This window comes from Periplaneta americana, chromosome 15 (assembly GCF_040183065.1).
Source record: "Periplaneta americana isolate PAMFEO1 chromosome 15, P.americana_PAMFEO1_priV1, whole genome shotgun sequence".
In the NCBI taxonomy this organism is placed as follows: domain Eukaryota; kingdom Metazoa; phylum Arthropoda; class Insecta; order Blattodea; family Blattidae; genus Periplaneta; species Periplaneta americana.
In genome coordinates this window covers 65,632,851-65,660,735 of record NC_091131.1, presented here as the reverse complement: position 1 = coordinate 65,660,735, position 27,885 = coordinate 65,632,851, and the positions used below count along the sequence as shown (strand labels likewise).

Genomic DNA, 27,885 nt, shown 5'->3' with positions numbered 1-27,885 from the left:
GGCAATGAACCTCCGGGTTCCTTAAAAACCAGTAAGTAAGTAAGTATTAAAATATCAAGACCATTGTAACTACTTCTTAATTAGTGTTCCTCTTTGTAGTTACGTTACATGTGCTTTGAGCTATGTAGGCTTACTGTTTGAAGTTTAAATCGTTTGAAATGATGAAATGTCAAAGCCAAGGTGAAATGAATGAGAAACGAAATATTATAGAAGAATAACTAATATTCTTAAGAAGAGTTCATTGTTCACGAGTGACGTCACCAGTTCATCCTTGAAACAGTAGTATCATAATGAAGCTGAATAATTTGCAAGACACATTACATTATACCACTTTTCCTAAGTGTTGCTCAATCAGCCACTCGTCGACTTGCTCTTTATCGAGTTGTACTGTTTTACTTCCGACATCCGAGGGGATGCACCTCTTCCAAGGAGTCCATGAATTTCGGAGAATGCACCGTGCCGTCCTTGTCTGCCGCCGCAACTTCCGTCTTAGGATCTGCATGACGTCACCGGGTCAGCGAATAACGGGACCGGCCGTCACGCTCGCTGCGGGGCCCGTCTTTGTCAGGTAGTCATGGACGTGCTGCGGACGACGCTGTTGCTGGTTACGTCGGTGCTGCTGGCTTCCGACGCCGACGCCTTCCGCGGCGGTGAGTACCTTCATTTGAGTTGTGTGGGCTTCCTTCTACAATAATTAATTTAAAGGTGCTTTTCAGCTGTAAAAGTTATTCCGCATGGGTGAAAGGATGGGATGGTATAAACTGGTTTTGAAAGGTAGGTGAGGAGGGAATCGTGAAACAAAGTGAAGCATATGCGCGACAAGAAAGAGGGAACTCAGCTCTCGGAGAATGTTTGCACAACAGCTGTTTAATAACTAGAAATCTGGCAGTATTTCAGAACCAAGATAAACCCCTCAGTCAGGTCCGAACCCTGGACATCACACTCGGGCTTTATGTGTCGTCGCTTTCTCCTCGCTTTGTTACGTCACTGAGTGCGTGAAGAATTGAGCCGCGCTACTTCCCACGTGTTCGCAGGTGGGAGATCTGTTTTCTCCAAATACTACTTTATTTTAATGTGGATTACTTTCAGTGAACAGCACTTGCTCTGCAGACGCCTATTCATTGAGCACTATATCCTTAGAAAACACACGAATGGGATGGAAATCCCTAGTTTACGCATAGTGAATTTTATTAGAAGAGTCCGCCTGACATGAAACCCATGAATGTGATTCATTAAGCCTCAGAAGATATAAATTATTGGCCGTCACGTACGCGGCATAGAGAATTCCAAAAAGAGATTGCAAGATTGGAATAACTGGATAGCATTCCAGGGCTGTGAAAATAGGGAAAATCATTTCACACTTTTTGATATTCAAGAGTTAGAACAAGGGATTCATCAGATCTCGGTGATAAATTGAAGGTCTATTTTGAGGAGGAGTGTTTCTCCAGAGGAAAAACTAATTTCGCTCAACCAGGAGGTAATTAAAGTGGACCACGATTAAATATTAATTTTCCCATACGTAGAAACTGTATCATTATTTATAGAAACCAAGAACCACTGACTGTATTGTTCACATTATACTACCGAAGTGCAACGTATAATCGGAACAAACCATTATTACGTCAGGTTATATGATCCTTCGCACAGTGTTCTGTTGTGATAGCATATTAAAGTGTAGTTAACTGTTCTTTCTTTAGTCGGTTATTTAACGATGTTGTATCAATTAGGTCATTTTGCGTTGATGGAATTGGAGAGAGCAAGATGTTACTTGACGAGATGAGGCCGAAGATTCAGGTAATCGGCCCAAGCGGGAATCGAATTTAACTCCGGAACAGCAGCCATACGCGATACCATCTGAGCTGTATCGGTATCCGATTAACTGTTCTTAGTTGTCATATAGACAACGTTACTTTTTCGAAATGTTCGTAACAAAAATATGAAATAACATAATCTTACGCCAGCTACAGACGATCTAAACTGTTCAATCGGTAAGGCCGATATGCTAAGAACAGACGTAATATCAGGGCTTGTGTAGGTGTGTCTTGTGACAAAATTCCTGTCGGATGATGTCAGGTGGCCGATCCATTATAGTGGAATAATAAAAAATTGCAGTATGTGGTGCAACTATTGCAACCGTTAAAAAAATGAAGATATTTTATAATTCAAATTTATTTAAAAAAATTAATGAAGTTAATATCTTTAAAACATATTTCCTTACCTAATGTGGTTTTCCAGAATGCTGTGAATAACCTGACCTGCTTCTGGAATTACTTATGCTACCTAATAGCTATGGTGAAATTGCAGTGCTGTATTTGAATTTCGCATGATCTTTTTGAACTGCTGTTTTAGAGTACCAGTCGCTCTTGAGCAATAATTGAGGCGTTCCCTGGAATAACAACTTCACGTACGTTACATCGCTTTCCGTTTCCAGCAGATACCGATATTGAATCCTTAAAACACATCTTTCTCCTGACAAAATATTATTTACCTTCAACCAACACAGCGCCCTCTAGAAACAGTTAAATGTCGTTCTGTCCAATGCTGTTATATCAGATCTAAAATATTTTATGCTCTGTATCTCAAATTCAAGATTCTGTAGTCAAGTTCTTGTTCTAGAGAACGCCTTGATTGCTTCTTCCATGATCATATTTTATTTTGATATCAATGAACTCGCTAAATTTAACAATGTACTGAAAATGTTGTAGTGCATTCTCAAATAATTACGAAAGTCCTCACTAGACCGCCGAACAGTTGCACTGAAAATCCTATATATATATATATATATATATATATATATATATATATATATATATATATATATATATATATATAATCATGCACTTAAATTGCTGAAATATGATCTAAAGATAAAAATATATCCAGTAAAAATAACACTTAGATCATTGATACTACAGATTGATTTGCCGTAGTAAGCTATTTTTATTTCAAATTGAAATACATATTTTTAATTAAAGGGTGCCTACATTTTATAAAATATATTCTATTTGATATAGTTTCTTTATTATTTTACTCAAACTAATTGTGTTATTATTTTGGCAAAAATTACTTACAACTTCAATATGATGAGACTTCTCTTGTCTGTCAAAATTAATTTGAACTCCCAGAGGATCTCTTGACGTCATAATATGAAATGATCAGTGGCGGCTCGTGAACTTGTGGATTGGGAGAGCTGCAGTAGATTTCGGTACATACAAATTTCACTTCTTGATACCATTACTAATAAGTATAGGACAAAAATAAATGCACTACATATCGAAAAACCAAAACTTCCTGACTTAGTTGGGAGATGTCTGTGGGACCATTTGCTAATCCCTAAGAAAAACTAATACCTTCGATTTCAGTCTGAATTTCAGATCGGCAGACACTCAACTTACAATCTACCAGTTCATTCTGAATTGTCTTAGAATAACCTTATAAACAGCGGCATGTTCCAAATGAATTTTGAGAGGCTCGTTTAGATTACTCACGAGTTGTAGCAACCCACGAAACACATCAGGGTTCTTCGAATCGTTTTTTCATCATGTCCCCTAAGGGGAAGTTCATATTGGCCACAAAATTTGATACAATTAATATTTTTTTAAAAATAATTTCACGATTTTTTCTCACTTCTTGATTATATTGTTTGTTCTGTTCGTTTCACTTAATTGCACAGCAGTATGAGTTGCGTAACATAGCCAATGAAACAACATTTTTCAGGGGAGACTGCGAAGATTCGTGCATTTTGCTTTTTAGGGGCAAATGTCCTAAATCTGTCACACCACTCCTAGTCCATGCAGCGTCACCACCGAAGAGGAGGCAAGGAAAACAAAATACAGATTTTTTTTTGTTCACATCCACGTAACCACAAATGCTTAGCGTAAATTTCATTGTTATACTTCCTTACATATATGCACTATTTCGGCTGGATGAAGCTTAAGTAAGATTTAAGTCGGGTAACGGACGACCCTTTAATTTCACTTCATTACATCAATATTCTCCGCAAGGGAAAGTTGAGAAAAATAAAATTAACATTCTGTAATTCACACACAGTCATGCTTGTAAATTTGCACTGGTTAAGTTACGGTATTAAGACGTCACACCAAAGCAACACTCAGATATATTGATGGTCAACAATGTTCTACAGTAAAACTGGAAAAGAAGGCTCTTTCGTATTTTACGTGCTATATCAAAAGGATTCTACTCGTGCAATCATTTTGAGTTACGGAAAATATTAGGTTCTGCTGGAGGCTGGATATATACGTAATAATAAGGCAAAAGAGAATATTAATTTCGTTATATTAACTCGATAAGATTCTACAACAATAAGTATGAGAAAAGAAAATAAAAATTTTGTCATTAAGTTTCAAGGGAATAGAGAATCCATTTGACGCAGCATTACAATAGCGGTGTGGGAGGAGAGGAAAGATCCCTTGTGGCCTGGCTCTGCAAGCCACTGCAGCGAGATATGGGTTTTAAACAGCGGCAGTTTCCCTCTGCTTCCCTTCACCTCTCTACCCCCTGACCATGCAAGACATACGAGTACTCTCTATGAGCTGACCACCCTGCAGATCCCAGGACGACTTTGAATGCAGTGTCAATTCCAATACAGTCGACGCGCAAAAAGATTATGCATAAGATAATAGTACATATACCAGGCCAGAAGAAATATAAAGCAATTTACCAATAAAAGCTGTAACAGTTCTTCTACAAATTAAAATAAATATATTTATTTTCCTGTCAAAGTAGGGATTGCTGCAGCTCCGCAGCTCTTATGGACGAGCCGCCCCTGGAAATGATCGGTGCCTACTTAAACGCAGGAATATTCCATAGTTCGGTAATTGTTCGGAATTTACCACTGAGCATATTAGCAATTTCACACATTTGTTTATAGCCCAGATAATTGTTCAACATGACTAAATTTTGCAGCCACTACTTTACCGGGAACTTACATAAGTGTATCTCATTCTTCGAACATAAAAGTAGATAGAAGGGATAAGGCTTGCTGGATAGTGACACCAGAATAAATCAGCTGATGTAGGGCAAGGAAGCGGTATGGTATGGTCGTCTAGTATGGGAAGATCATTATCTAGTGGAATATAAGATCTTGGTTTGATTTTGAGCACAAAAATTAGAAATCACTTTAATATTTCATAGGCGGGTGCACTGGATGCATTTTAATAACCTCACAGCAATAGATTAAAGCACGATAATGTTATTTAATGATTAAGCCTGCCATAAATTCCTCATGAAAATACAAGACACTTTTCCTGTCGATTTTTGTAAGGAAATTGAAGTTAGAAGTTACTGAAAATTGTATTAAGTAAGATTGAAACAAGCAAGTTAAAAGAAGGAACACTATTACCTTTAAACGATGTTTATTCATGTCTATTTATTTACGTTACTTGATAGTACTGTCATACGTAGTTCATTAATGTTTACTTATTCAAAAATCAAACCTTTGCAAATGTTTATACAAATCAAAACAATATTGTCAACATTAATGTATGAAGTAAACATCAGTTAGAGAAATTATTGATTTTTACATTATGAAATAAAGTTTGATCACAGTATGGCCTACATTTATATTTAATTTTTCAGCTCTGTCATATTTTGTATCTTGTGCAAATTTTAATACCAACTATATTAGGCTATAATGGATTGTATAACTTTTTTTCTTGTAAATATAATTTATTACTGTTACTGTATATTCTAAAACAGTATCAGTAATTTATTTTAATTGTAATTATTGTGCTTTCTAATAAAGTTCTGTTTAATGCTTTTAAACCATACCTGTGATGTAAATACTTATTATGATTTATGTTGATTAATAATTGTGATAGAAAAACTTCAAAGCATTCATAACAGAAGCTTAGGAATGCACCATTAAGGTAAATTATTTAATCCGTATATACTATTTCAATCATTCATACTCAGAAACAAGAAAAGACTCGTGTGAGTACCTCGTGCTGCTCCTTGCAGGCGGGCTAACAAGTGAAGAAATCTTTAGGATATTTCATTTTGTACTATAAAACAAGCTAGAAGTATAATAAAACAAGCCAGCAATATGCACAATAAAATAAGGGCGTTGTAAAATTAGGATCTACCAAACATTTTTGAACTTAATAAATTATGCTAAGCTATCATTACATTCGTAATACGTTGTACAGTATGTAAAGTACACGGCGTAATGTTTTGCCCTTAATCAGCTGATCGGACAGCGCTGTTATTTTGGTGCCACGTTCAACCGGTAGAGTAATATCTATTTACTTTTATGCTCAAAAATCTCACTTTTTGCATAACTGCAAGGGACTACCTGCATTTTCCAGTGTTGTGATGCTGCTACAATGTCTATTGTGGAGAATTAGTCCCCACATGAAGGTAAACTTGAGAATTCTAAATGAGACAGTAGAGCAAGTGAACAGCTTCAAATACTTGGGGTGTACTATAAGCAGTAATATGAGCTACTACCAGGAAGTCAAAAGGAGGATAGCAATGGCCAAGGAAGCTTTTAATAGAAAAAATACCATCTTTTGCGGACCTCTGGAAAAAGAACTAAGGAAGAGACTAGTGAAGTGCTTTGTATGGAGTGTGGCATTGTATGGGGCAGAAACATGGACATTACGACGAAGTGAAGAGAAACGACTAGAAGCATTTGAAATGTGGATATGGAGAAGAATAGAGCGTGTAAAATGGACAGACAGAATAAGAAACGAAGCTGTGCTAGAAAGAGTGGATGAAGAAAGAATGATGCTGAAACTGATCAGGAATAGAAAAAGGAATTGGCTGGGTCACTGTCTACTGAAGGATGCACTGGAAGAAATAATGAACGGGAGAAGAGTTCGAGGCAGAAGAAGATATCATATAATAGATGACATTAAGATGTATAGTTCATATGCGGAGACTAAGAGGAAGGCAGAAAATAAGAAAGATTGGAGAAAGCTGGGTTTACAGTGAGGGGTCAAGGGGATGACAGAGGTAGTACCTTTGCATGGGGTTGACTCAGCACTGGTCCTCGTCTACCCAGGGCTAAGCTGAGGCATACGCTATAGCCAAGACCGTCCATGCGTGTTGAAGAACCACATCCTGCAAGAATTGGCCCTGCTTATACAGAACATGGCGGATCTAAACCTGGCTGGTCGATAAATAACCCCGGCATGTTTAACAACAATACATGAGAAACCGGTGAGAAACAGCTGGTAGTAGTCCTGAAGAATTCACCGAAGCCGAATAGGTGAATTTTTAAATCTCAGGAATGGCCACCACTAAAAGAAAACCAGTAGGTCCTCTTTAGGAAGACTCAAGGCGAATATCCAGCGCCTAAACGGGATTTTTTCGGCTAAGGAATGGTAACCCTGACAGAAGGTTCCCTGGCCCTCCAGGTTGGGGGTTGGGCTTTGGGTTGACAACCCAATCCCGGAAAAATTTTAACGTTGAGAAACCCAAAGAAGCAAGCCGGACTGATCATCGGAGACGACTAGGCAAACGGAATAAGGATATGTATTTGGCTACATGGAACGTAAGAAGTTTATTTAAACCTGGAGCCCTGAGAGATTTGATACAGGAACTTGACAAATATAATATAATATAATGATTGCGGCAGTGCAGGAAATAAGATGGCGAGGGACGGAAATGTTTGTCCGGTAATTATTTGGTATGCCATAGTGGTAATGATGGCCGAAATAATTTTGGAACGGGTTTCCTGGTCCATAAGAAAGTTAAAACTAATATAATTGATTTTTAACCCATTAATGAATATATATGTAGTATACAGATCAAAGGAAGATTTTTTAATACCACCATCTTATCAGTGCATGCCCCCACAGGAGAAAAAGATGAAACTGATAAGGATGCCTTTTATGAACGTTTGGATAGAGTACACCAACAAATACCAAAGCATGATATTATAATTATATTAGGAGACATGAACGCCAAAATTGGTAAAACAAGTATGGTATCTAATGTTGGTAGGTATACACTACATGATATATCTAATGATAATGGGGAAAGACTATGTGATTTTGCGGTTGCCAAAGATCTGGTTATCTCCAGCACGCGGTTCCCCCACAAAAATATACACCTACAAACATGGATATCACCTGTTGACTTTACAATTAATCAAATTGATCACGTCATGGTAAGTGCAAGGCATGCCTCAGACATCTTAGATGTTCGATCTCTAAGGGGAGCGGACTGCGATTCAGATCACTTTCTAGTCAGAGTTAAATTAGACCTAGATTATCAAGATTAGCAACTTTTGTAAATAACAGGTGCATAAAATTTAATATTAATAAATTTGAGGACAGTACAATAGCAGATGAGTATAGAAGAACTATAACAGATAATATTCATAAACAGAACATACAGGAGATGAATATTGAACAGAAATGGTCCTTCATTAAACAAAATATACATTCAGCTGCCTCAGAGATCATTCAGACCACGCAGAATAAAAATAGGAACACTTGGTTTGATCAAGAATGTAAAGAAATGATAGATAAGAGAAATGAACTCAGACTGGTTATGCTACAAAAGAAAACTAGAGCAGCAACAGATAAATACAAAGAAGGAAGGAGAAATGCTAAAAATATTTGTAAAATGAAAAAGAAAATGTTTGAAGAAAATTTATTGTACTACTTAGACGAAAAATTTGGAAAAAATGAAAGCAGAAAGTTTTTTGAAAGTGTCAGAAGGCAGAAGAAGGGTTTCCAACCAAGAACGATGATTTGTAAAATCGAAGATGGAAACCTAATTACTGGAGAACTACAGGTACTAAAAGTATGGACTGAATATTTCAATGATTTCTTGAGTTCTGGAGGCCAAGAAGATGTAAATGTATCCTACTTTGGACCTGACCCTTACATGCCAGTACCAACGAATACTATGGTATATGATGCAATAAGGAAAATGAAAAACAATAGAGCACCAGGAGAAGATTCGATTAATGCAGAGTTAATCAAAAAGGGTGGAAAGGAGTTGTGGAAATGTATTCGTAATCTAATTGTGGACATATTGAATCAGGAACAAATGCCTAGTGATTGGAGTGTAGCTGTCATATGCCCTATACATAAAACAGGCAATAAACTGGAGTGTAAGAATTATAGAGGCATATCACTGCTAAATACTACATATAAAATTTTCACTAATATCTTAGCTAAGTATTTAGAACCATACATAGAAGCAACTCTTGGAGAATACCAGTGCGGTTTCCGTAAGGGTCGATCAACAACAGATCAAATATTTTCTTTACGCCTAATTTTAGAGAAGTTTTGTGAATTTAATTTACCTTTGCACCAATTATATATTGACTTTAGAAAAGCTTTTGACTGCATTAGCAGAGATATTCTAGAAACTTTAGGCGAAATTGGAGTTCCCAATAAACTGATCAATTTAACTAAAATAACTTTAACACAAACTCAAAATAAAGTTAAAATGCAAAATAAACTCTCTGAGAGCTTTATAACTTTTAATGGCATTAGACAAGGTGATGCCTTATCAACTATGTTGTTTAATGTTGGATTACATAGAATTGTTCAAAAGGTAACCATAAACCCAGGAGATACAATCATCAATAGAACGGCACAATATATGGCATATGCGGACGATATTGTTATCTTATCACGCAATGTAAGTACAATGGATGAAATACTCAAACAAATAGAAGCTGAAGCAATCAAAGCCGGTCTGGAAATTAACAATGATAAAACTAAATACATGTATAATATGAATCATGACAGTACTAATAAGATTAATTTGAATGATACTAATTTTGATAGAGTTTCCTGTTTTAAGTATCTGGGTTCCATGGCGAAAGACAATAATGATGTTATGACTGATATAAAAGAGAAGATTGCAGCTGGGAATCGAGGTCTTTGGGCACTGAATAAAACTATGAAGTCCAGGTGTATCTCAAGAAAAGCTAAAATAAGAATATATAAAACTATAATTAAACCAATAGTAGTATATGGAAGTGAAACCTGGACTCTATCTGAAAGGGCAATAAAGATCTTAAATGCCTGGGAAAGGAAAGTATTACGGAAAATCTTTGGGCCTACTTATGAGCAAGGGTTTTGGCGAATCAAAACAAATGCTGAGTTATATGAATTATATTAAGATATCAATATTGTTGTTGACATAAAACTCAGAAGGTTAGAGTGGCTGGGACACGTAGCCAGCATGGAGAACAATCGCACACCCAAAGCTCTACTAGATGCATTGCCAGTAGGAAGAAGGAAAGTCGGACGACCTAAATTGAGATGGCTGGATGACGTTCAGGCTGACTTAACAAAAGTTGGAATTAGAAGATGGAGAACACGAGCATTAGACAGGAGTGATTGGTCGGATGTTCTTAGGGAGGCTAAGGCTAAACTATAAGGGCCGTAATGCCAATGATGATGATGATGATGGGTTTGCAGTGAAAGACCTGCAATTGGGCAGAACACTTTGAATGAATGAATACAACAGCTCGTTTGGTAGGTTTATTTCTTTCATTACCTGTCGTGTTCTTCGAGTGAAACACCTCCATTCGTACAAAGTTTTGCTAAAACCTGAAAACTAATTTCTTTAGTTTATATAGATATAGATAAAAACACACTATTAGAGCTTCCCTATATTAATCCTCACTACGTCTTAAAAATCTAAATCGATCGACGTTGAACTTAAGACTGTTTTCTATTCGCACATCATCGATATTACCAACATCTGTAGCATGTATCATAACTAATTTCAGTGTACAATATATTTTGTAAGAATGGCTTCGTATCTCAGATTTATAGGGAAGTGGAAAGGAAAACTTGATGACCTTATCTTCACCCTAATAAATAGTCATACATCTAACTTTCCTAGCATAATGAACTCCATCGAGTTGCAGAAGAGGTGCGCACAATCAACAATATGTTTTCTCAGTGTTAAAAAGGCACCATTTTGGCTGGCTGTTGGCCGACAGACAGATCGTCTATAACTAGTTTTAAATTATATATATATATATATATATATATATATATATACGAGATATTTATAGTTGGAACATCATTTATCAAGTCTCATAGTTGCCTCTAGTATGTAAGTTTAGATATAACTGGAGAGCTTCACAATATAAACAATAAAATTACTTAATAGCATATTTTTACGTATTTCTATGATGTTGCCATATCAGTCATTAAGTTCGAAGACAAAGCGTATTTTGTGGTTGCAAAACAATAAACAATTCCGTAACAGTTAAGTGCAAGTTGCAGCAATCACGAGCTATGAATAGGATTACCACATTTTCGTAGCAGACGACATTGAACGAAGTTTATCAAGTTATACACACTAATGTGCATGTGTATTATGTCTCGTGACCAGAATATTGTACGAAATTGAAATATAAAAATTGGAAATTTATCCTTCGAAGAGGTGGAGAAATTCAGATATCTTGGAGCAACAGTAACAAATATAAATGGCACTCGGGAGAAAATTAAATGCAGAATAAATATGGGAAATGCCTCTTATTATTCGGTTGAGAAGCTTTTGTCATCTAGTCTGCTGTCAAAAACTCTGAAAGTTAGAGTTTATAAAACAGTTACATTACCGGTTGTTCTGTATGGTTGTGAAATTTGGACTCCCACTTTGAGAGAGGAACAGAGATTAAGGATGTTTGGGAATAAGGTTCTTAGGAAAATATTTGGGGCTAAGAGGAATGAAGTTACAGGAGAACGGAGAAAGTTACACAACGCAGAACTGCACGCTTTGTATTCTTCACCTAACATAATTAGGAACATTAAATCCAGACGTTTGAGATGAGCAGGGTATGTAGCACTTATGGGCGAATCCAGAAATACATATAGAGTATTAGTTGAGAGGCCGGAGGGAAAAAGACCTTTGGGGAGGCCGAGACGTAGATGGAAGGATAATATTAAAATGGATTTGAGAGAGATGGGATATGATGATAGAGATTGGATTAATCTTGCACAGGATAGGGATCAATGGCGGGCTTATGTGAGGGCGGCAATGAACCTCCGGGTTCCTTAAAAGCCATTTGTAAGTAACTAAATGTGCATGTGTAAAGCTATGGTAGTGTATTCGTAATACGTATTCCTCAGTTAAGGATATGTTACTAGTAATGGGCATTTTATTTAACGACTCTTTCACCTGCAAGAGTTACTCGTTGTTGACATTCAACGAATTTTGCCTGGAGTTCTCTCTCAGAAACACGGTTTTTTACATATAAATCTAGGACACGAGCATCCCAGCTTTGCTTTGTTCCTAGAGGAAACCATGCTGGGATTTTATTGTCCTTCAATATCGCCCTTCGCCTGTTTGAATTCGCGAATCATCAGAATGGTAACCGCTAGACCACAAAGGAAACTTAAAGATATGAAGACATTACTAGTTGAACTTCTATGGGCATATAATCATTATCATATAGTATTATTCGTACCACTCACAGCTAATTAAAATGAACAACGTCGAGAACAGTGTCCCTTTCACTTATTTCGTCCCCTCGCATAATCGGATACGCTACTTCCGGTTACTTACGTTTGTACACGTCGCACGGAAGAGAGTGCATACCACTCTACACGACATGTTTTTCGATTATTTTCTTCACTTATTCTTTGGTGCTTCAGTCTTGCAAAGACCCAAACCTCTATCAGATTATGTCATTTCCTTCTGTCTGCTACTTCGAAGTAAAGGCTATTAGATTCTATGATCTTGAGCCATCTTTCAGCAAGATTTGTTATCCCACGACGGTACCAGTTTCTGATTCTTGACGCGAAGAATTCGATGTTACCCGTTCCAATGGCTTCCAAGTTTTGGACATTTTTTTCTAAGCGAGAAGTGGATCATGGAACTGAAGACGAAAGATAGAATAAAGATCTCATTGACTGCACGTCTATTTGGAACAAACTTCCAGTGAATCACACCTTCAAAATTTAACCAGTATCATAACATTACTTGGGGCCGAACCGATTTTGTTTAACAACGCCTTTGGCAGGTTGAGGGGGATCGAGCCACTGTTTTGAGGTGTCAAGATTGCGATAATATACCCATTTCTCATCACATCTCCTGATAAATCTATCATCCATGGGATTAGCGTTAAGCTGACGACAGAGATCCACTCTGCGTTGAGTCTGTTCAGGTGTAATTTCATGAAGTTCAGAGCTGCAATATCTGTATGATTTTCTAAGCGTTTTAATGTGGCGATGCATAGTATCTTTTGAAGCACCAAGTTCTGATAACATAAGTCTACGAGTACTCTTTGTGGATTTTCTTCCAAAACTCTGCGTACCTATATTCTCAATATTCCATACCCTAGGTATTCCAGGATATTGTACATTTTTAACGTCTCCTTGTCCATTATTAAAACGTTGGAACCATCGTTGTGCTGTCCACACCTGTGGAGTAACGTTTAACTCTTTCCAGCCCAAATTAAATTGAAAATTTAAAAAAATATTTTGACATAAAGGAGAAACGCTGCCCGATAGTGTTTTGTTTCGGGATTTCAGGGGTGCCAGCTATCTTAAAAATAACTAAGAATATGGCTATGATAACATATGGAGTCATTTGGCATTTTACATGCATTCTAAGAGCAGGTAAAGTGTATGATGCCATATGGAATCATTGGACTGGAAAGGGTTAACGCGTCTGGCCGCGAAACCAGGTGGCCCGGGTTCGAATCGCGGTCAGGGCAAGTTACCTGGTTGAGGCTTTTTCAACCCAATATGAGCAAATCCTGGGTAACTGTCGGTGCTGGACTCCAGATTCATTTCACCGGCGTTATTACCTTCATTCCATTTAGACGCTAAATAACCTGAGACGTTGATATAGCGTCGTAAAATAACCTACTAAAATCGTTGTGCTATACGCTCACTAACGACATCTTTACCCTCAACTTCACATATTTTTTGAGCCACGGCAGCATCTTTATAGTCTTGTTTCCAGTAATGCTTTACAAGGATCTAATTTCAAACATCATCACCTCCATTTTATATTGTTTGTATTAACAATTTATGACTGTCATATGCCCACAGTACGCAATAATAACCATTGCATTGCCCAACTGAAGAAAATCATTACAATCTTATAATACATCAAAGTTAAAAAAAAAAAAAAAAAAAGATCTCATATTTTCTCTTGTGAGACATAGTACATTCTAATCGAGGATTTATATTTTCCACTGCATTCAATTAATCTTTTCGTTGTAAGAATAATCCTACTTTAAACAATGGCTTGATTGGCCGCAGTTTGGCGCCAGAGATTCTCAGTAAGTAATCCCTCCCACTCCTGTACATTCTGTTCTATGTTAATCATTTCCCGTTACTCGTCAAAGTAGACCTAACCTCACTACTACGCATTGGTTTGCTTAGGAAACTCTTACTTTATAATTAACTAGCCGTACCCGTGCGCTCCGCTGCACCTGTTAGAAATAAATATAAAGTAATTACATAATTAAAATAGGACGTTTGATCCAGGGAACAACTTTTACAACAGCGCAAGATAATCTGCTTCGCTCATTACCCAATTTTTTTTGCATTGCATTTATTGCATATATATTTTATGTATTTTAACACGATTCAATTGAGCATAGTTAAAATTTGAATTATAAAATAATGGATTACTAAGCTAACGTACTATTACTGCATACTAAATCAATACACTCTCGTTGTTCGTTAATTCTCTGAGATTAAAATGAGTGTACATAAATATTATTTTAAGAAATACAGAAAACGAATGTACAAAATAGCCTATTAAATTTTCTGTGCATAAGAAGGTATTTTAATCTTACCTGTCCTCGATTTACTCAGACGTTACTGTAATAACATTATAGCATTATGTCCATCTAGAGAAACTACACTTTCCAATGGTGAAATAATAATTAATTATACAAATCGGTTAATTTAGCTTCTGATATTACTTCATACAAACACAGAAACATTCTCTGTAGGCTATGTTTAATAGCTTTCGATTGTTGATGTCCAAGGCCCCTGTTTCGATTGTTATTGTCCAAGGCCCCTTATAGACGAAGTCATTTGTTCTTAATTCATTGCACCGTCTTAGATGGCGTTATTTTAATTTTAAAACTCATTTATCTCATTAAATATCAGTCCTATCAAAATTTTGTAAAGAATAAATCTTATCGGAAATCATTTTTAAAGAAACTTTTGTTATGTAATATTTTTCACAAAAATCAATAATAAGCGAGATATTTCGATTTATTTAATTCAGGCCCCCTTATAACCCCCCTTTTAAATAAAGTATTTTGAATGCCATATAGCCTAAAATCTAAGTTACAATGAACTTAATTTATATTCCAATTTTCATATAAATCGGTTCAGCCATTATCGCGTGAAAAGGTAACAAACATACAGACAGACATACAAACAAAAATTTCAAAAATGCGATTTTCGGTTTCAGGATGGTTAATTATATATGTTAGGACCAATTATTTTTGGAAAGTCGAAAATTACCAGAAAAATTTCGGCTACAGATTTATTATTAGTATAGATTAATTGGATTCAACTCACTTAACTTACTATAGCGTATACATTCAACACTATTTCTTTCTCTCCGCTTTTGAGAGGGTTTCCACTTTTATGTTTAGTAACCACACACACTGAGGATGCAGAACCCATACTATTACGTGCTTACGAGAACAAGCTCAAGTGGCTCCAGCGTATTACAAGAACAGACTACCTTGGTATTACTTTCAGTACTCAGTATTCATCCGCTTACAACGTAAATAACGAAATATAAAAGTAGCTTTTCTTTCATATAGCGTTTTACATATGAGTGAAATTATGTTTGGTCGTATTTAATAACTAAAATTCAAATTTTATTTTCAAATGATACAAGGCTATGATTTTCAAATAAGGAACTATATTTTCCTGCGTCGTGTGAGTGTTTCGACTAGTAGCAAATCACGGGTATGATAGCCACATGCTTGTGTTTATATTAGGATTTTTCTTACAGTGAAAAGAGTATATTCTTGGGTCTCAGATGCTGAAGTCTGACCTGTATGTTGGCAGGCGTGGGGGGTGCGACAGCGCACGGACGCCTGGTGGTGTGCTACATGAGCACATGGGCCGTGTACCGTCCGGGGCGGGGCTCCTGGTCAATGGACCAGCTCGACCCCACACTGTGCACGCACCTCGTGTATGCGTTCGCCGGTCTGGACAACAGGACCCAGGGCATCCGCAGTCTCGACGAGTTCCTGGACCTGGAGGACAACTACGGCAAGGGCACGTACAAGAAGGTGACGGCGCTCAAAAGTCGGTACCCTCACCTCAAGGTGTCGATCGCCATCGGCGGCTGGAACGAGGGCTCCGCCAATTATTCCAAGATGGCTGCCACACCCGCCACCAGACGTGCCTTCATCAGCAGCGTCACGGACTTCATCAGGTGTGTGACTTCCCTGTGGAGGCAACAATCTTCCAAGTCACGACTGCCTGTCATAAGATTCTGAGAGTTACCTCTTATTGCATTGCGGTCAACCTAGTTTACCTTCAGTTCAGTACAGCATAGCTCTGTGTTGTGGCGGTTTGTTGACGTGTGCTTGCTACAGTAAACTTCTGAAAGATGTCAGGATAACTGAAAATATATTTACCTAAATAACTATCTACCTCCCTGTCATACCTAATCGCACCTAACATACCCTATATTATCATCCATAGGCGGAGATAACGATTTCCTTGGGAAGGGGCACAATAGGATGATAAAATAAGCTGATTCACAAATACGTACTCTTATCAAGAGCATATGAGTTTGTCCATCTTTTATTAGCAAGATCTAAGACACAATCTATCTGCATATCCGTCTACCCATCTATCCGTATATCCGTCTATTTCATCTATCCGCATATCTGTCTATTCATCTATCCTCATATCCGTCTATTCATCTATCCGTATATTTGTCCACCAATCTCTCCGCATATCTGACTATTCATCTATCCGCATATCTTTCTATTCTTCTATCCTAATATCCGTTCATTCATCTATCCGCATATCCGTCTACCCATCTATCCGCATATCAGTCTATCCATCCATCCGCATATCCGTCTACCCATCTATCCACATGTCCGTCTATCCATCTATCTGCATGTCCGTCTATCCATCTATCAGTCTATTCATCTATCCACATGTCCGTCTATCCATCTATCTGCATGTCCGTCTATCCATCTATCCCTATATCCATCTATCCGCATGTCCATCTATCAATCTATCCGCATATCCGTTTAACCATCTATCCGCATATCCGTCTACCCATCTATCCGCATATCCGTCTACCCATCTATCCGCATATCTGTCTACCCATGTATCCGCATATCCGTCTACCCATCTACCCGATGTCCGTCTATCCATCTATCAGTCTATTCATCTATCCGCATATCCGTCTATCCATTTATCCGCATATCCGTCTAACCATCTATCCGCATGTCTATCCATCTATCCGTTTATTCATCTATCCGCATATCCGCCTATCCATTTGGCCGAATATCTGTCCAATCATTTATCCGCTTATCCGTCTACTCATATATATTCGTCTACCCGCGTATCCATCTATCCTTATATCTGCTATTTACATATCTATCTATTCAGCCCGGAAAAGTACGACTTTAATTAATATTACTAGAAAAATACTTTATAAATGCAAGTTAAAGTTGGCGCTTATTAAGGCCAACGTAGCTTTATGCTAGAAAGTAGGTTTGAGCTCTCTTGCTGCTTGAATCTTGCAGGAAATACGGCTTTGATGGGCTGGACCTGGACTGGGAGTATCCTGCCAATCGGGGTGGAGCGCCAGAGGATAAAGAAAACTTCGTACACCTCGTGAGGGTAAGCCTGCTATTCATTACTCGTTAACTTTTGTGTGTATATATTATTATTATTATTATTATTATTATTATTATTATTATTATTATTATTATTATTATTATTATTTATTTTTCGCTTAGTATGTGTACGAAATACGTAACTGTAGATAAGATTTAGGATTTGAAGTACACATCATCATCATCATCATCATTGGCGCTACAGCCCTTGGTGGACCTGGGCCTCCCTTAGTAATTGTCGCCATCCGTCTCTATCTTGTGTACCAGCCTTCCAATTCTTGCACCCCAACTTTCTGGCATCCTCTTCCACTCTATCAATCCACCGCAAGTGCGGTCGACCTCGTCTTCTCTGACCTCCCGGATTTGTTATTACAATTTTTTTGCAAGGTTCACTTGGGTCCATGCGTATTACATGTCCTGCCCACCTCAATCTGCTAGTTTTAACTGTATTGATTATATTTGGCTCTCCTAGAAGTCTATATAATAATTCATAGTTGCATCTCCTCCTCCAGAGACCTTCCTCAAATGTTGGGCCATAGGTCCTTCGCAGAATCTTTCTTTCGAAAATCTCCAATTTTTTTTCATCGTTTTTGGAGATTGACCACGGTTCTGCCGCATATGTCAAAACTGGCCTCACTAATGTTTTGTAAAGAATAACTTTTACTTTCCTGGATAGAGAATGCGAACTAAAGTGATATTTCAAGCCGAAATATGCTCTGTTTGCTTTCATTAATCGATTAGAGATTTCTTTGGATATGTTATTATCGCTAGTGACCACTGATCCTAAATATGTAAAGTTGTCAACTTTCTCAAAATTATAATCTGATATCTGCAGGCTGTCTATTTTGTCACCTATCTTTCCATTATCTGCCAACATATATTTTGTTTTCCTCTCGTTGATGATGAGGCCTATTTCTTTTCCAGCCTCTTCCAAGGAAAGGAACACTTCCTTTACATATTTCATGGATCTGCCAATAAAAATGACAATGTCATCCGCAAATGCCAATATTTGTGTGGATTTATAAAAAATGTTGCTCCGTGTTTGCACTTCAGACTTCCTGACGACACTTTCCAGTGCTTTGAAGTACACACTCGGTCATATTATGCTACAAGCAGATATATTCATAATGCTACTCTGCTTATGGATCATGTACAGCTCATGCATTAAGTCCAGACACTCCCCCACTCTTTCTACAGAGTTGCGCACGAGATCGGATGAGTCTACTTACGAATTATAGCGGAATGGGTTAGCCTTTGCCTTCAACTCTGTAGAGACACGCCCGACCTTCCCTTCTACTCCTATCCCCTCGACAGAAACTTTGTTCCCGTACTGCAGATTGCGAGTCTCTTGACAAAATGCATGAGCTGTACATGGGGACCAGTTTTAATCTATTTATCTTTATCAAAAATTACATTATCTCGAGCAATTTTGAAGACATAATTCTTTCCTCGAAAAGAAACTGTGATATTTTATAAATACACGATTTTAATTTGGTTGTTAAGTAGGTATATAAAGAGAGGGAGGTACTTAATGTGATATTACGTAAACCGAAGCTATAAGTAGAAAATGACTCTCTTGTATTTTGAAACTCGTATTTTTATAAATTTGGTTAAAAACTGATGAAAATACGGTTAAAGCTTCAGCAGTAGAAATGGGAACAATAATTTGGTACAACAATCAGAACAGTATATTCATTAATGTATCGGTAGAAGCAGTACAAAACATAGTTATGTGCAAGTAAGAGAATAAAGTGAAACCATATGAATTCACAGATAAAATAACTGTACAAACTATTCTGTTCTCACCAACTGCAATATATTAGAGTTTTTTTTTTTCTATCGATTCGGAGAACTTTTCAGAAGCATCCCACTTTTAGGCTTTAAATTTATCAATTAATTGTTTATGAAAGCAATATATATTTTGAGCATGAAACGTGTTATTATTTGCAGGAGCTTCGTGCCGAATTTGACAAGTTTGGTTGGCTTCTCACAGCAGCGCTGGGCGTGAGTCAAGAAACGGTGGATGGCGCATATGACATTCCATCCCTCAGCAACTACCTCGACTACTTGCACGCCATGTGCTACGACCTGCACGGCTCCTGGGACCTTCGAGTGGGGGCCAACGCTCCGCTTCACTCCGTACAACCCAACGACAAGCTCACGGTGGTGAGTGGCGTCATCATAACCATTGCCTTATCTTCTTTACAGAAAGAACTAAACTTTTTTAGACATAACCTGCAGCAGAAGATAATCCACAACAGAATGAAAAGAAAGTAATGAGTGATTTGTCATGTATAAAACGATAGAAAAAAATGGCAGGGAATTCGTAGATCCCTATAATTGCGTGAGACGTTTTTAATGGATGGTGTTAAACAATGGTATCTCATAGCTTGATGATAATCATCTTAGCATAATCATAAAACAAAGAACTTGAAATTTAATGGATGTCGTAATGAGACTAAGAAAATAAATACAGCATTCGCTGCTCAAGCCACTAAACATCTTGAATGTAATATTCCATACATACGAAATAGGCCTATACGATGATATTCAATTTTTTTTTCAATAGTGATGTATTGCGGGTTGCTAACGTGCAAGATGGACGTAAATTATTACAGAATTAGTAACGGATATTTTTCTCGAATAGGTGCCCATTTAAACTATCAACCTTAAAAGAGACATTGGGAGAACCCTCAAGAGATAAACATTAAACTAGAGGTGAAACAGGTGATATTGTCTTGTTTTTGCAAAGATGGGCCTCGGCGTAGCACCCAGTGCGTAGAATTGGGGTCCCGGGTTCGATTCCCGGCGCCGGAGCGAATTTTTCTCCATTAATAACCAATGGTAACCGTAACAGATAATTTGTATGAACAAAAAATTAATATTTACAAGAAGAAGGATTGTTTTGTAACACTATTTTAGTCACTTATGGCGAGTATCTTGTTTTTCTGCTCGAAAACATTGTACAGATAGCAATATGTTTGCATAGGTTCAAAAATATACAGAAAATTAGTATAGTCTATTTTGTCTGCAAGAGACCCAATTTAATTTAAAGTAGATACAAATTTGCACCCAGTGTTAACTCGTCAGAACAGTTACCTTTAGCCATTGTTGCTAACACCTCGTTTGAGCGATCTAGGCCTAGGCCTACTTGTTATGAGGTCACTGTTACTTTATTCCTGTAGACTGAAGCACTCCACATAAATAATTAGAATCAATGACGGCTCGTTACGTTTAGCAATGACAGACTTCAGTTAGGATCAGAAATCAGTGTAAAAATTGTTGCCAATTTAAAACGCAAATAGTGCACCGTGAAGTAGTGAACTTATCTTACTTCTTTGAAATGAAATAATTAAGCAAAACAAAAGGAGTTCTTTAAATTGTTTTCACACGAAGGACACCGCCCCAGATTCTCCTCCCCAATTCCTATATCCGCCAGTGTTAAAATTGCACTTTAAATTTATGCTTTTAAATAATAATGTTTTGGAAGATGAGATGTGAAAACGACTCACACGTAACATTTTAATGTAGTATGTAAATGTTAAATCAATGTGCATCAAATACTGTGAATTTCGTTCTTAAATGCTGTTGATTGGTGTTCAGTTGACCGTATGATAAACAAGCAATAAGAAGAGGATTATCTCTGATTGAGATTCTGGCTGATATGTACAGTATATCAATTATCAGGCAGTACATCTCTCTTCGCGATATACGTCAGAGGAAGAACAATAATAGTTTGTGTAAATGTGAAGTCTGATTAGCGTAATATCGAGGGCATAATGCCAAAGAGCGTAATAACAAAACTTTACATTAGAGCCATTTCAGTATAGAATAATTTTTCCTATCCTTATCTACGTAACAAGGTACCACAGTCTAGTATATGCAGTCACGAAGCTCAATACGTAGTAAAAATGCATCCATAGATAGTTGTTAACCACTAGGGTCATTAATATCGCCTCATTGCAGACAATGCGAAATAGTACCGGCACAGTCTATTGTTCCTAGCATCCTCACAACTCAAGCTTCGTGACTGTATATAGACTGCGAAGGTACTTTCTTTGACTCTTCCTCATGCCCATTGTAATTCTCAAACGTTTGTTTTAAAAACATAAATAGATTCTATTAAAATATTTTAATAACGCTGCATTTGTTGATACGTCCTTCTGGTATGATGCCCTCGATATGTTACTAGTCAGCGATGTAGTCTACAAAATGGAGGGGGGAAGGGAAGTGGCCTGACCTGGCTTAGTACTGACCAGGGGCGAATACTAGTCACGAAAGTTAGGCTTGCTCTTTTATTCATAGGGGAAGATGGGAGGATATAATAATTCATAATTAATAAAAATAATCAGACCCACATAAATAATTTATTTTATAACTATGAAATAATTATGAGTCATGGATCATATTCGCTTATCAGATGTAGAAGTTCGATATAATATAACAAACATGGCCAACAAACAGTTTATTTAGTTTTTCGACCCTGCCAACCAATGCATATTGTTGTATTGAGCTGCACTGAACGAGCGCACATATTCTCTATAATGTCTGTCTTCTCTTGAATAGTCCTTCGGGAAAATGGATTTAATAATAAGGTTTCAATAACACACAATTCCGAACGCATTGTAATACTTCAAATTAAAGTTTAAGAATTAATAGGCCTAATACATGCAGCAGGTAACACATGCATTCCGCTCATACAATTACATTGCACTCGCAATCACAGCACATTCCCGCTGTCAATACTGCTTTGTGTAACGATAAATAGTCGTTGGTGTAGCTCTCGGACCAGAGCTTCAAACAACACATAACAGAAGCATGTGGGCCTAGGACGGAGGAAGGCACTTGCGCGCATCATATTCTCGCTATTTCTACGTCTTTCCTGTAGGTCCGGGAAACGAGCAAGCGTTGCGATACTTGCGGTGTGCAACCTGCGGATGGTATTACGCCTATACAATATTCCAAAAATCAAAATAAATTTTAATGTACGTAATCCCATTTTGGAAATACACATTCTACGAAAATATTGGGCTCGCGCAGCAAGCATAGCATGCTCTGAGAAGCCTATCTTCGGAAAGATGACTAAACAAGGAGCTGATGATAACTCTGATCTCACGCAGGAATACGCCATCAAATACTTGCTGAAGCTGGGTGCTCCAGCTCGGAAGCTGGTGATGGGACTGCCCATGTACGGACGCACCTTTCTGCTGGAGAATGAGGAAGAAACCACCATTATGGGTGCTCGCGCTGGCCCAAAGGGATTCGCCGGTCCTTACACTAAGGAGAAAGGCTTCATGGGCTATAACGAGGTAAGCCTAACCCGTCATTGTAAAGTTGTAATTATCATTTTAGTACCGAGGTTATTAAAACATTATGCTCTGTCTCCATACCCCCAGGCACATCTAAAGAGGATGTCTTTACCTTTAAGAATGTTATTGATAGTGTTGAGAATTATAGGAACCTAAAATATGCATGGAAATATGCACTTAAAATGCCGAAATATTCATTTATACATTCACTAAAACTGAAGAGCCCGCAAACTTACCATAGTAGGCCTATAGGAATCCACGAAAACAAAACGCTAGCGAAGTAATGGGAAATTATTTGACTTAAAGGAAAACATAGTCACTGCAATTTCTTAGTTATTGCCTTATTGGCTACTGCTAATTTAATTGAAACCAATTTGATACAGACAATTCATTTTCTTTCATGGCTGTATGAAATTTTGTACGAGTAACACAATAATCTTTTCCATGTTTTCAAGATCGGACTTGCTTCTCCTGCCAGTAAAAATAAACTTGTTCATAGAAAAAATTATTTCTGCATCACAAAAACTGAGGGGACAGAACTTACAATCTGGTAACACGATAGAATGAACATTCACATCATTATCGTATCTCTGAAGTACTCTGTAAATTTCCTTCTGTTTCTCCAGACCATCATTCTTTGTGAGGACGTTGGCCAATTTACCTTATACAACACCACCTTGCTTACCGCCTGCTGCATCCACATATCTGATGCCTGCATCGAGCACCTTCAACCTTCCCTAAGCTCCAGGCCCTATGTTTCCAGCAGCATCAAGCAGTTGGAAAGTTGTTCTCCTCCTGTTACTGCCACCACCACACAGCGTTGCCAAGCTTACCAAGGTTCCGCCTTGTAACTAAAGATGCTCTGTTGTATAGCAACTGCCCATCAACGCTAATGCGACCTTTAACATGTTACATGTTTTACCAAAGTCTAGAAAACAGAAAACTAGAAAACAATTTTCGTCATAAATACATTTAAAATATGTATGAAAAATACGCTCTTAACGTATAAATATGCACCAACGTCTAATATATGCACGAACAATGTCAGTCATCTTAATTAAACATGAAACATGCCGCTCTACGAGCGTGCTAAACTAGCCCCGGATTCATATCATATCTTGTACAGGATTCATATCATATATCATATCATATCATATCATATCATATCATATCATATCATATCATATCATATCATATCATATCATATCATATCATATCATATCATATATCATATCATATATCATATCATATATCATATCATATCATATCATATCATATCATATCATATCATATCATATCATATCATATCATATCATATCATATCATATCATATCATATCATATCACATCATATCATATATCATATAACACTGGTTTATGAATACGAAAAACGTTAGTTCGCTGATCATCCAACGGAAGCCCGCGCTAAGAATGTTTATGAATATGGCCCTTAATTACTAAGTTTTATTAAGATACGAATATACATTTGTATATGCAGTGCATATATTTTATCCTTCCACGTTTGCATATGTGCACTGTCACTTCCATTCTACATCTGCGAGCGTAAAAAGGTAAAATATGTGCACTCTATTTCTCATCACTAGCTATTGATTTACCATTAGATCCGAATTTGCGGGCTGAAATGTGGTAGAGGGCACTGAATTTTAAGACGTGCTTATTATAACTTCTTTCGGAAGAGAAGTAGAGCCGGATGTGTCGTGTCCTAGATTTACACCCTGAATGAGAGGACCCTTACAGAATTTACCGTTTGTCGGCAGAGTCAATATTTAGCTCTGCTAGACGTCATTCTCGTCTATGCTTTACTGTAGGTATTTCCCCAACTCGCAAATGTAATTACATTCTACTGTAAAAATTCAACATGTGAAGACATCGTAAACCGACATATTGTCGGGGATGTCTTGTAGTAGACTTGTGGCAAATTAGATCTCAGTCCTCAGTGGGAGGACTCCAGGCGAAATCCACCGGCCAACTGTTTATAACCACGAGTATTTCTGTTAAGCGGAAGGTGTTTGTGTAGGTCAACATCTCGATTCAGATTGTAGATGTTTCTGCAGAACTGTCTGGTGAGACTGTAGACTAAGTCCTGGAAAACAAAGCACGCTTCGGTTCAAAGTTCTGCATCCCGGGCCAAACTTTGATGGCATTTAGAGCGACAACAGGACTGTGAGTGAAGACAGCAGGCGAAGAGTGCTTCTTGCATAGGTATACTACGTAATTAATGCAAGACTATTATGCCACGTTACTTGGGATTCTTCCAATGAAGTTTAGGAGCTGCTGGTCTCCTCACAATTACTGTCAGAACCCGGTCGATGAAGTACGTCCGGAACGGTGCCATCAGTTTTTACGTATTTCTGTTCTATGATATTGTCACGTGCATGCAAAATTTACTGAAATATTAGCGTACTGAATAACTTGATCCAAAATATTGTTTTTAATCTGTAATAACCTTTCATACGAGAAGTTTGCACCAACATTGTTCTTTTTCACTGGACCTTTATTTCGTCAATTTCAATACCGACCGACAATATTATTTCGCTCCCATATCGAAAGAAACTTCTGGAATAGCCCTATATATTCATCCATTGAGTAGGAAGAAGAGTACCAATGTTATTTATTGCAGTCCATTCAAACGCTTGTCGCATATTCCTGGCCTTGGTCTTCTTATTTTTCCTTTATTATATTGTATAATGTTTCTATATATTGTAGGCCCTACACAAAATACTTCCGGGGCTGAATGCGGACGAACTCTCAAAATATATGTTACAACAAAAGAACCAACTTGTATATTGTACGCTAGGCGGAATAAAAACCCAACAAGGAATGCTACACAGCGTGACGTAATGAAATAATGAGAACTACTAGTCGTTCTAAAAATATTTTCTTTTCATATTTGCAATTAAGCGTATATGTTTATATGATAGGTTAAAAATATCCCATGAGGTCCGACGTTTGTAACTTATAGGATTATGGAAGTAAAGGTTACATGCTTTCTTGACATCGGCACGAAAACGAGATGATGCAGTCAGCACCACGCTCCAGCGACCTGTTTATCCCGGAAAGGACCGATATCCACTGTGACAGAAGGCTGGCTGTATCTCGGAACCGTACCGGAAGTTGTGATGACAAGAAAATCCCGCCACCACTAGGAGCGTTTATTTATATTCCCTACACACAACTAAAATTGTTTTCCTTATAGTGAATGAGCGCAGAATTGGAGATAAAGGTGCATTCCCATAGACTCATTGCAATATTCCTCGAAAATCTATCGCCGCTGCTACCTGATATTTTATATTTGAATATACTAGACGGGGATATGTTTCTACATGCTAATGGCAGTCCTGAAACTCAAGTTCTGGTAGAGCCTCTCCCTCATCCCTCAAATGACGATGACCACCCTGCAAAGCTTTCTTCGTGACTAGGAACTGTCAAGCACTGGATTTTTTATGTTTAGATTTGCTTGAACGTGTCCTCTGGCTGGAAGACGTTCTGGGATGAGGAGTCGATGACCCCATACGCAGTGCAGGGCAACAAAGTGATTACATACGATGACGATCGCAGCATTGCAGAGAAGGTGAGTTGTGCTACGGGTTGCAGACTTCACCCCCTTGCGATAAGTGGCTAATGGCTGGTTTTTGGTAGGTGCGGTTCGCCATGAAGCTGGACTTAGCAGGCGCCATGGTGTGGTCCATCGACACCGACGACTTTCAGGGCGACTGCGTAGGCAGTGACGGGGGCTCCAACTATCCGCTGATGCGCACCATAAGCAAGACCATAACAGATGTGCTGCAGGAGCGTCGCGAACAGGAGCAGCGCTCTACCACTACGCCCCCTCCTCAGCAGGAGAAAGAGCCATCGGGAAGCACTGACTCAGTCCGGGCTGCCCCGTGGTTGCTCGCTCTGCTGCTGCCCACACTTAGGTGGCACTGAGGAATGTGTGATATAGGCAGCATTGTACAGAGTATGATGTCTGTCAGTGGGGCAGGGAGGTAGAACTCCGAAGGTTTTAGGAACTGGACATACACCAATGTCATTCTGGAGAAAACCTTCAGGATACTGGTTGTATCTCACAATCTTTCTGGAGAAGAATTCTTTCAGAAGCCATTGTAGAGAATAAGAGGTTGCTTGGGTTTAGAACCGATTTTAGGAAGACTCAGGAGTTGGGTAGGTGCCAGAACTGTTTTGGAGGAAATTGTAGTAAGGGTAGTTAGTGCCGAACTGAGGAAAAGCGAATGAGGATGGAGGGGTACGAGAAGGATTTCATTTACGAAACTATTGTAAGGTTTCAGAACCGATCTGACAAAAGAACTTAAGGAACTGGAGGGGTGTAAGAGTTGTTTCGAAGAAAACCGCTATAAAGGTTTAGAACAAAACTGAAAAAAAAACTCCGGAGGACGGGTGATATGAGAGTTGTTTTGTAGAAAACAGATTTAGATCGGATCTGAGGAAAGAAACTCCAAGAAGATAATGTGCCAGAGCTCTCTTGCAGGGAACAGTTGTAAAAATTTAGAACTCACTTGAGGATTAAACCGCAGAGACTGGCTGGGTGCCAGAATACTTTTGGACAAAACGTTTGTAATGGTTTAAAATTGATCTAAGAACAAAACTTCACGAGGCTGTCATAGCTGTTTAAGAGAAAATGTTTTAAGAACTTAGAACCGACCTAAAGATAAAACCACTGTGTTGCCGAGGTGTTGAAGAAAAACGTTTGTAAGAGTTTAGAAACGATTTAAAAATACAAATTCACGAGGATGGATAG

At 37.9% G+C, this 27,885-nt stretch overlaps 1 protein-coding gene across 1 annotated transcript; it reads left to right on the top strand.

Moving 5' to 3' along the window:
• The first annotated feature begins 493 nt into the window (after positions 1 to 493).
• Cht2 (Chitinase 2) lies at positions 494 to 27,499 on the top strand. The gene is made up of 7 exons (XM_069847478.1): positions 494 to 650; positions 16,002 to 16,374; positions 17,708 to 17,804; positions 19,751 to 19,966; positions 22,921 to 23,109; positions 26,581 to 26,700; positions 26,769 to 27,499. The coding sequence occupies exons 1-7, from the start codon at positions 575 to 577 to the stop codon at positions 27,054 to 27,056; spliced, it is 1,359 nt and encodes a 452-aa protein (XP_069703579.1). The 5' UTR covers positions 494 to 574; the 3' UTR covers positions 27,057 to 27,499.
• The last annotated feature ends 386 nt before the right edge of the window (positions 27,500 to 27,885 follow it).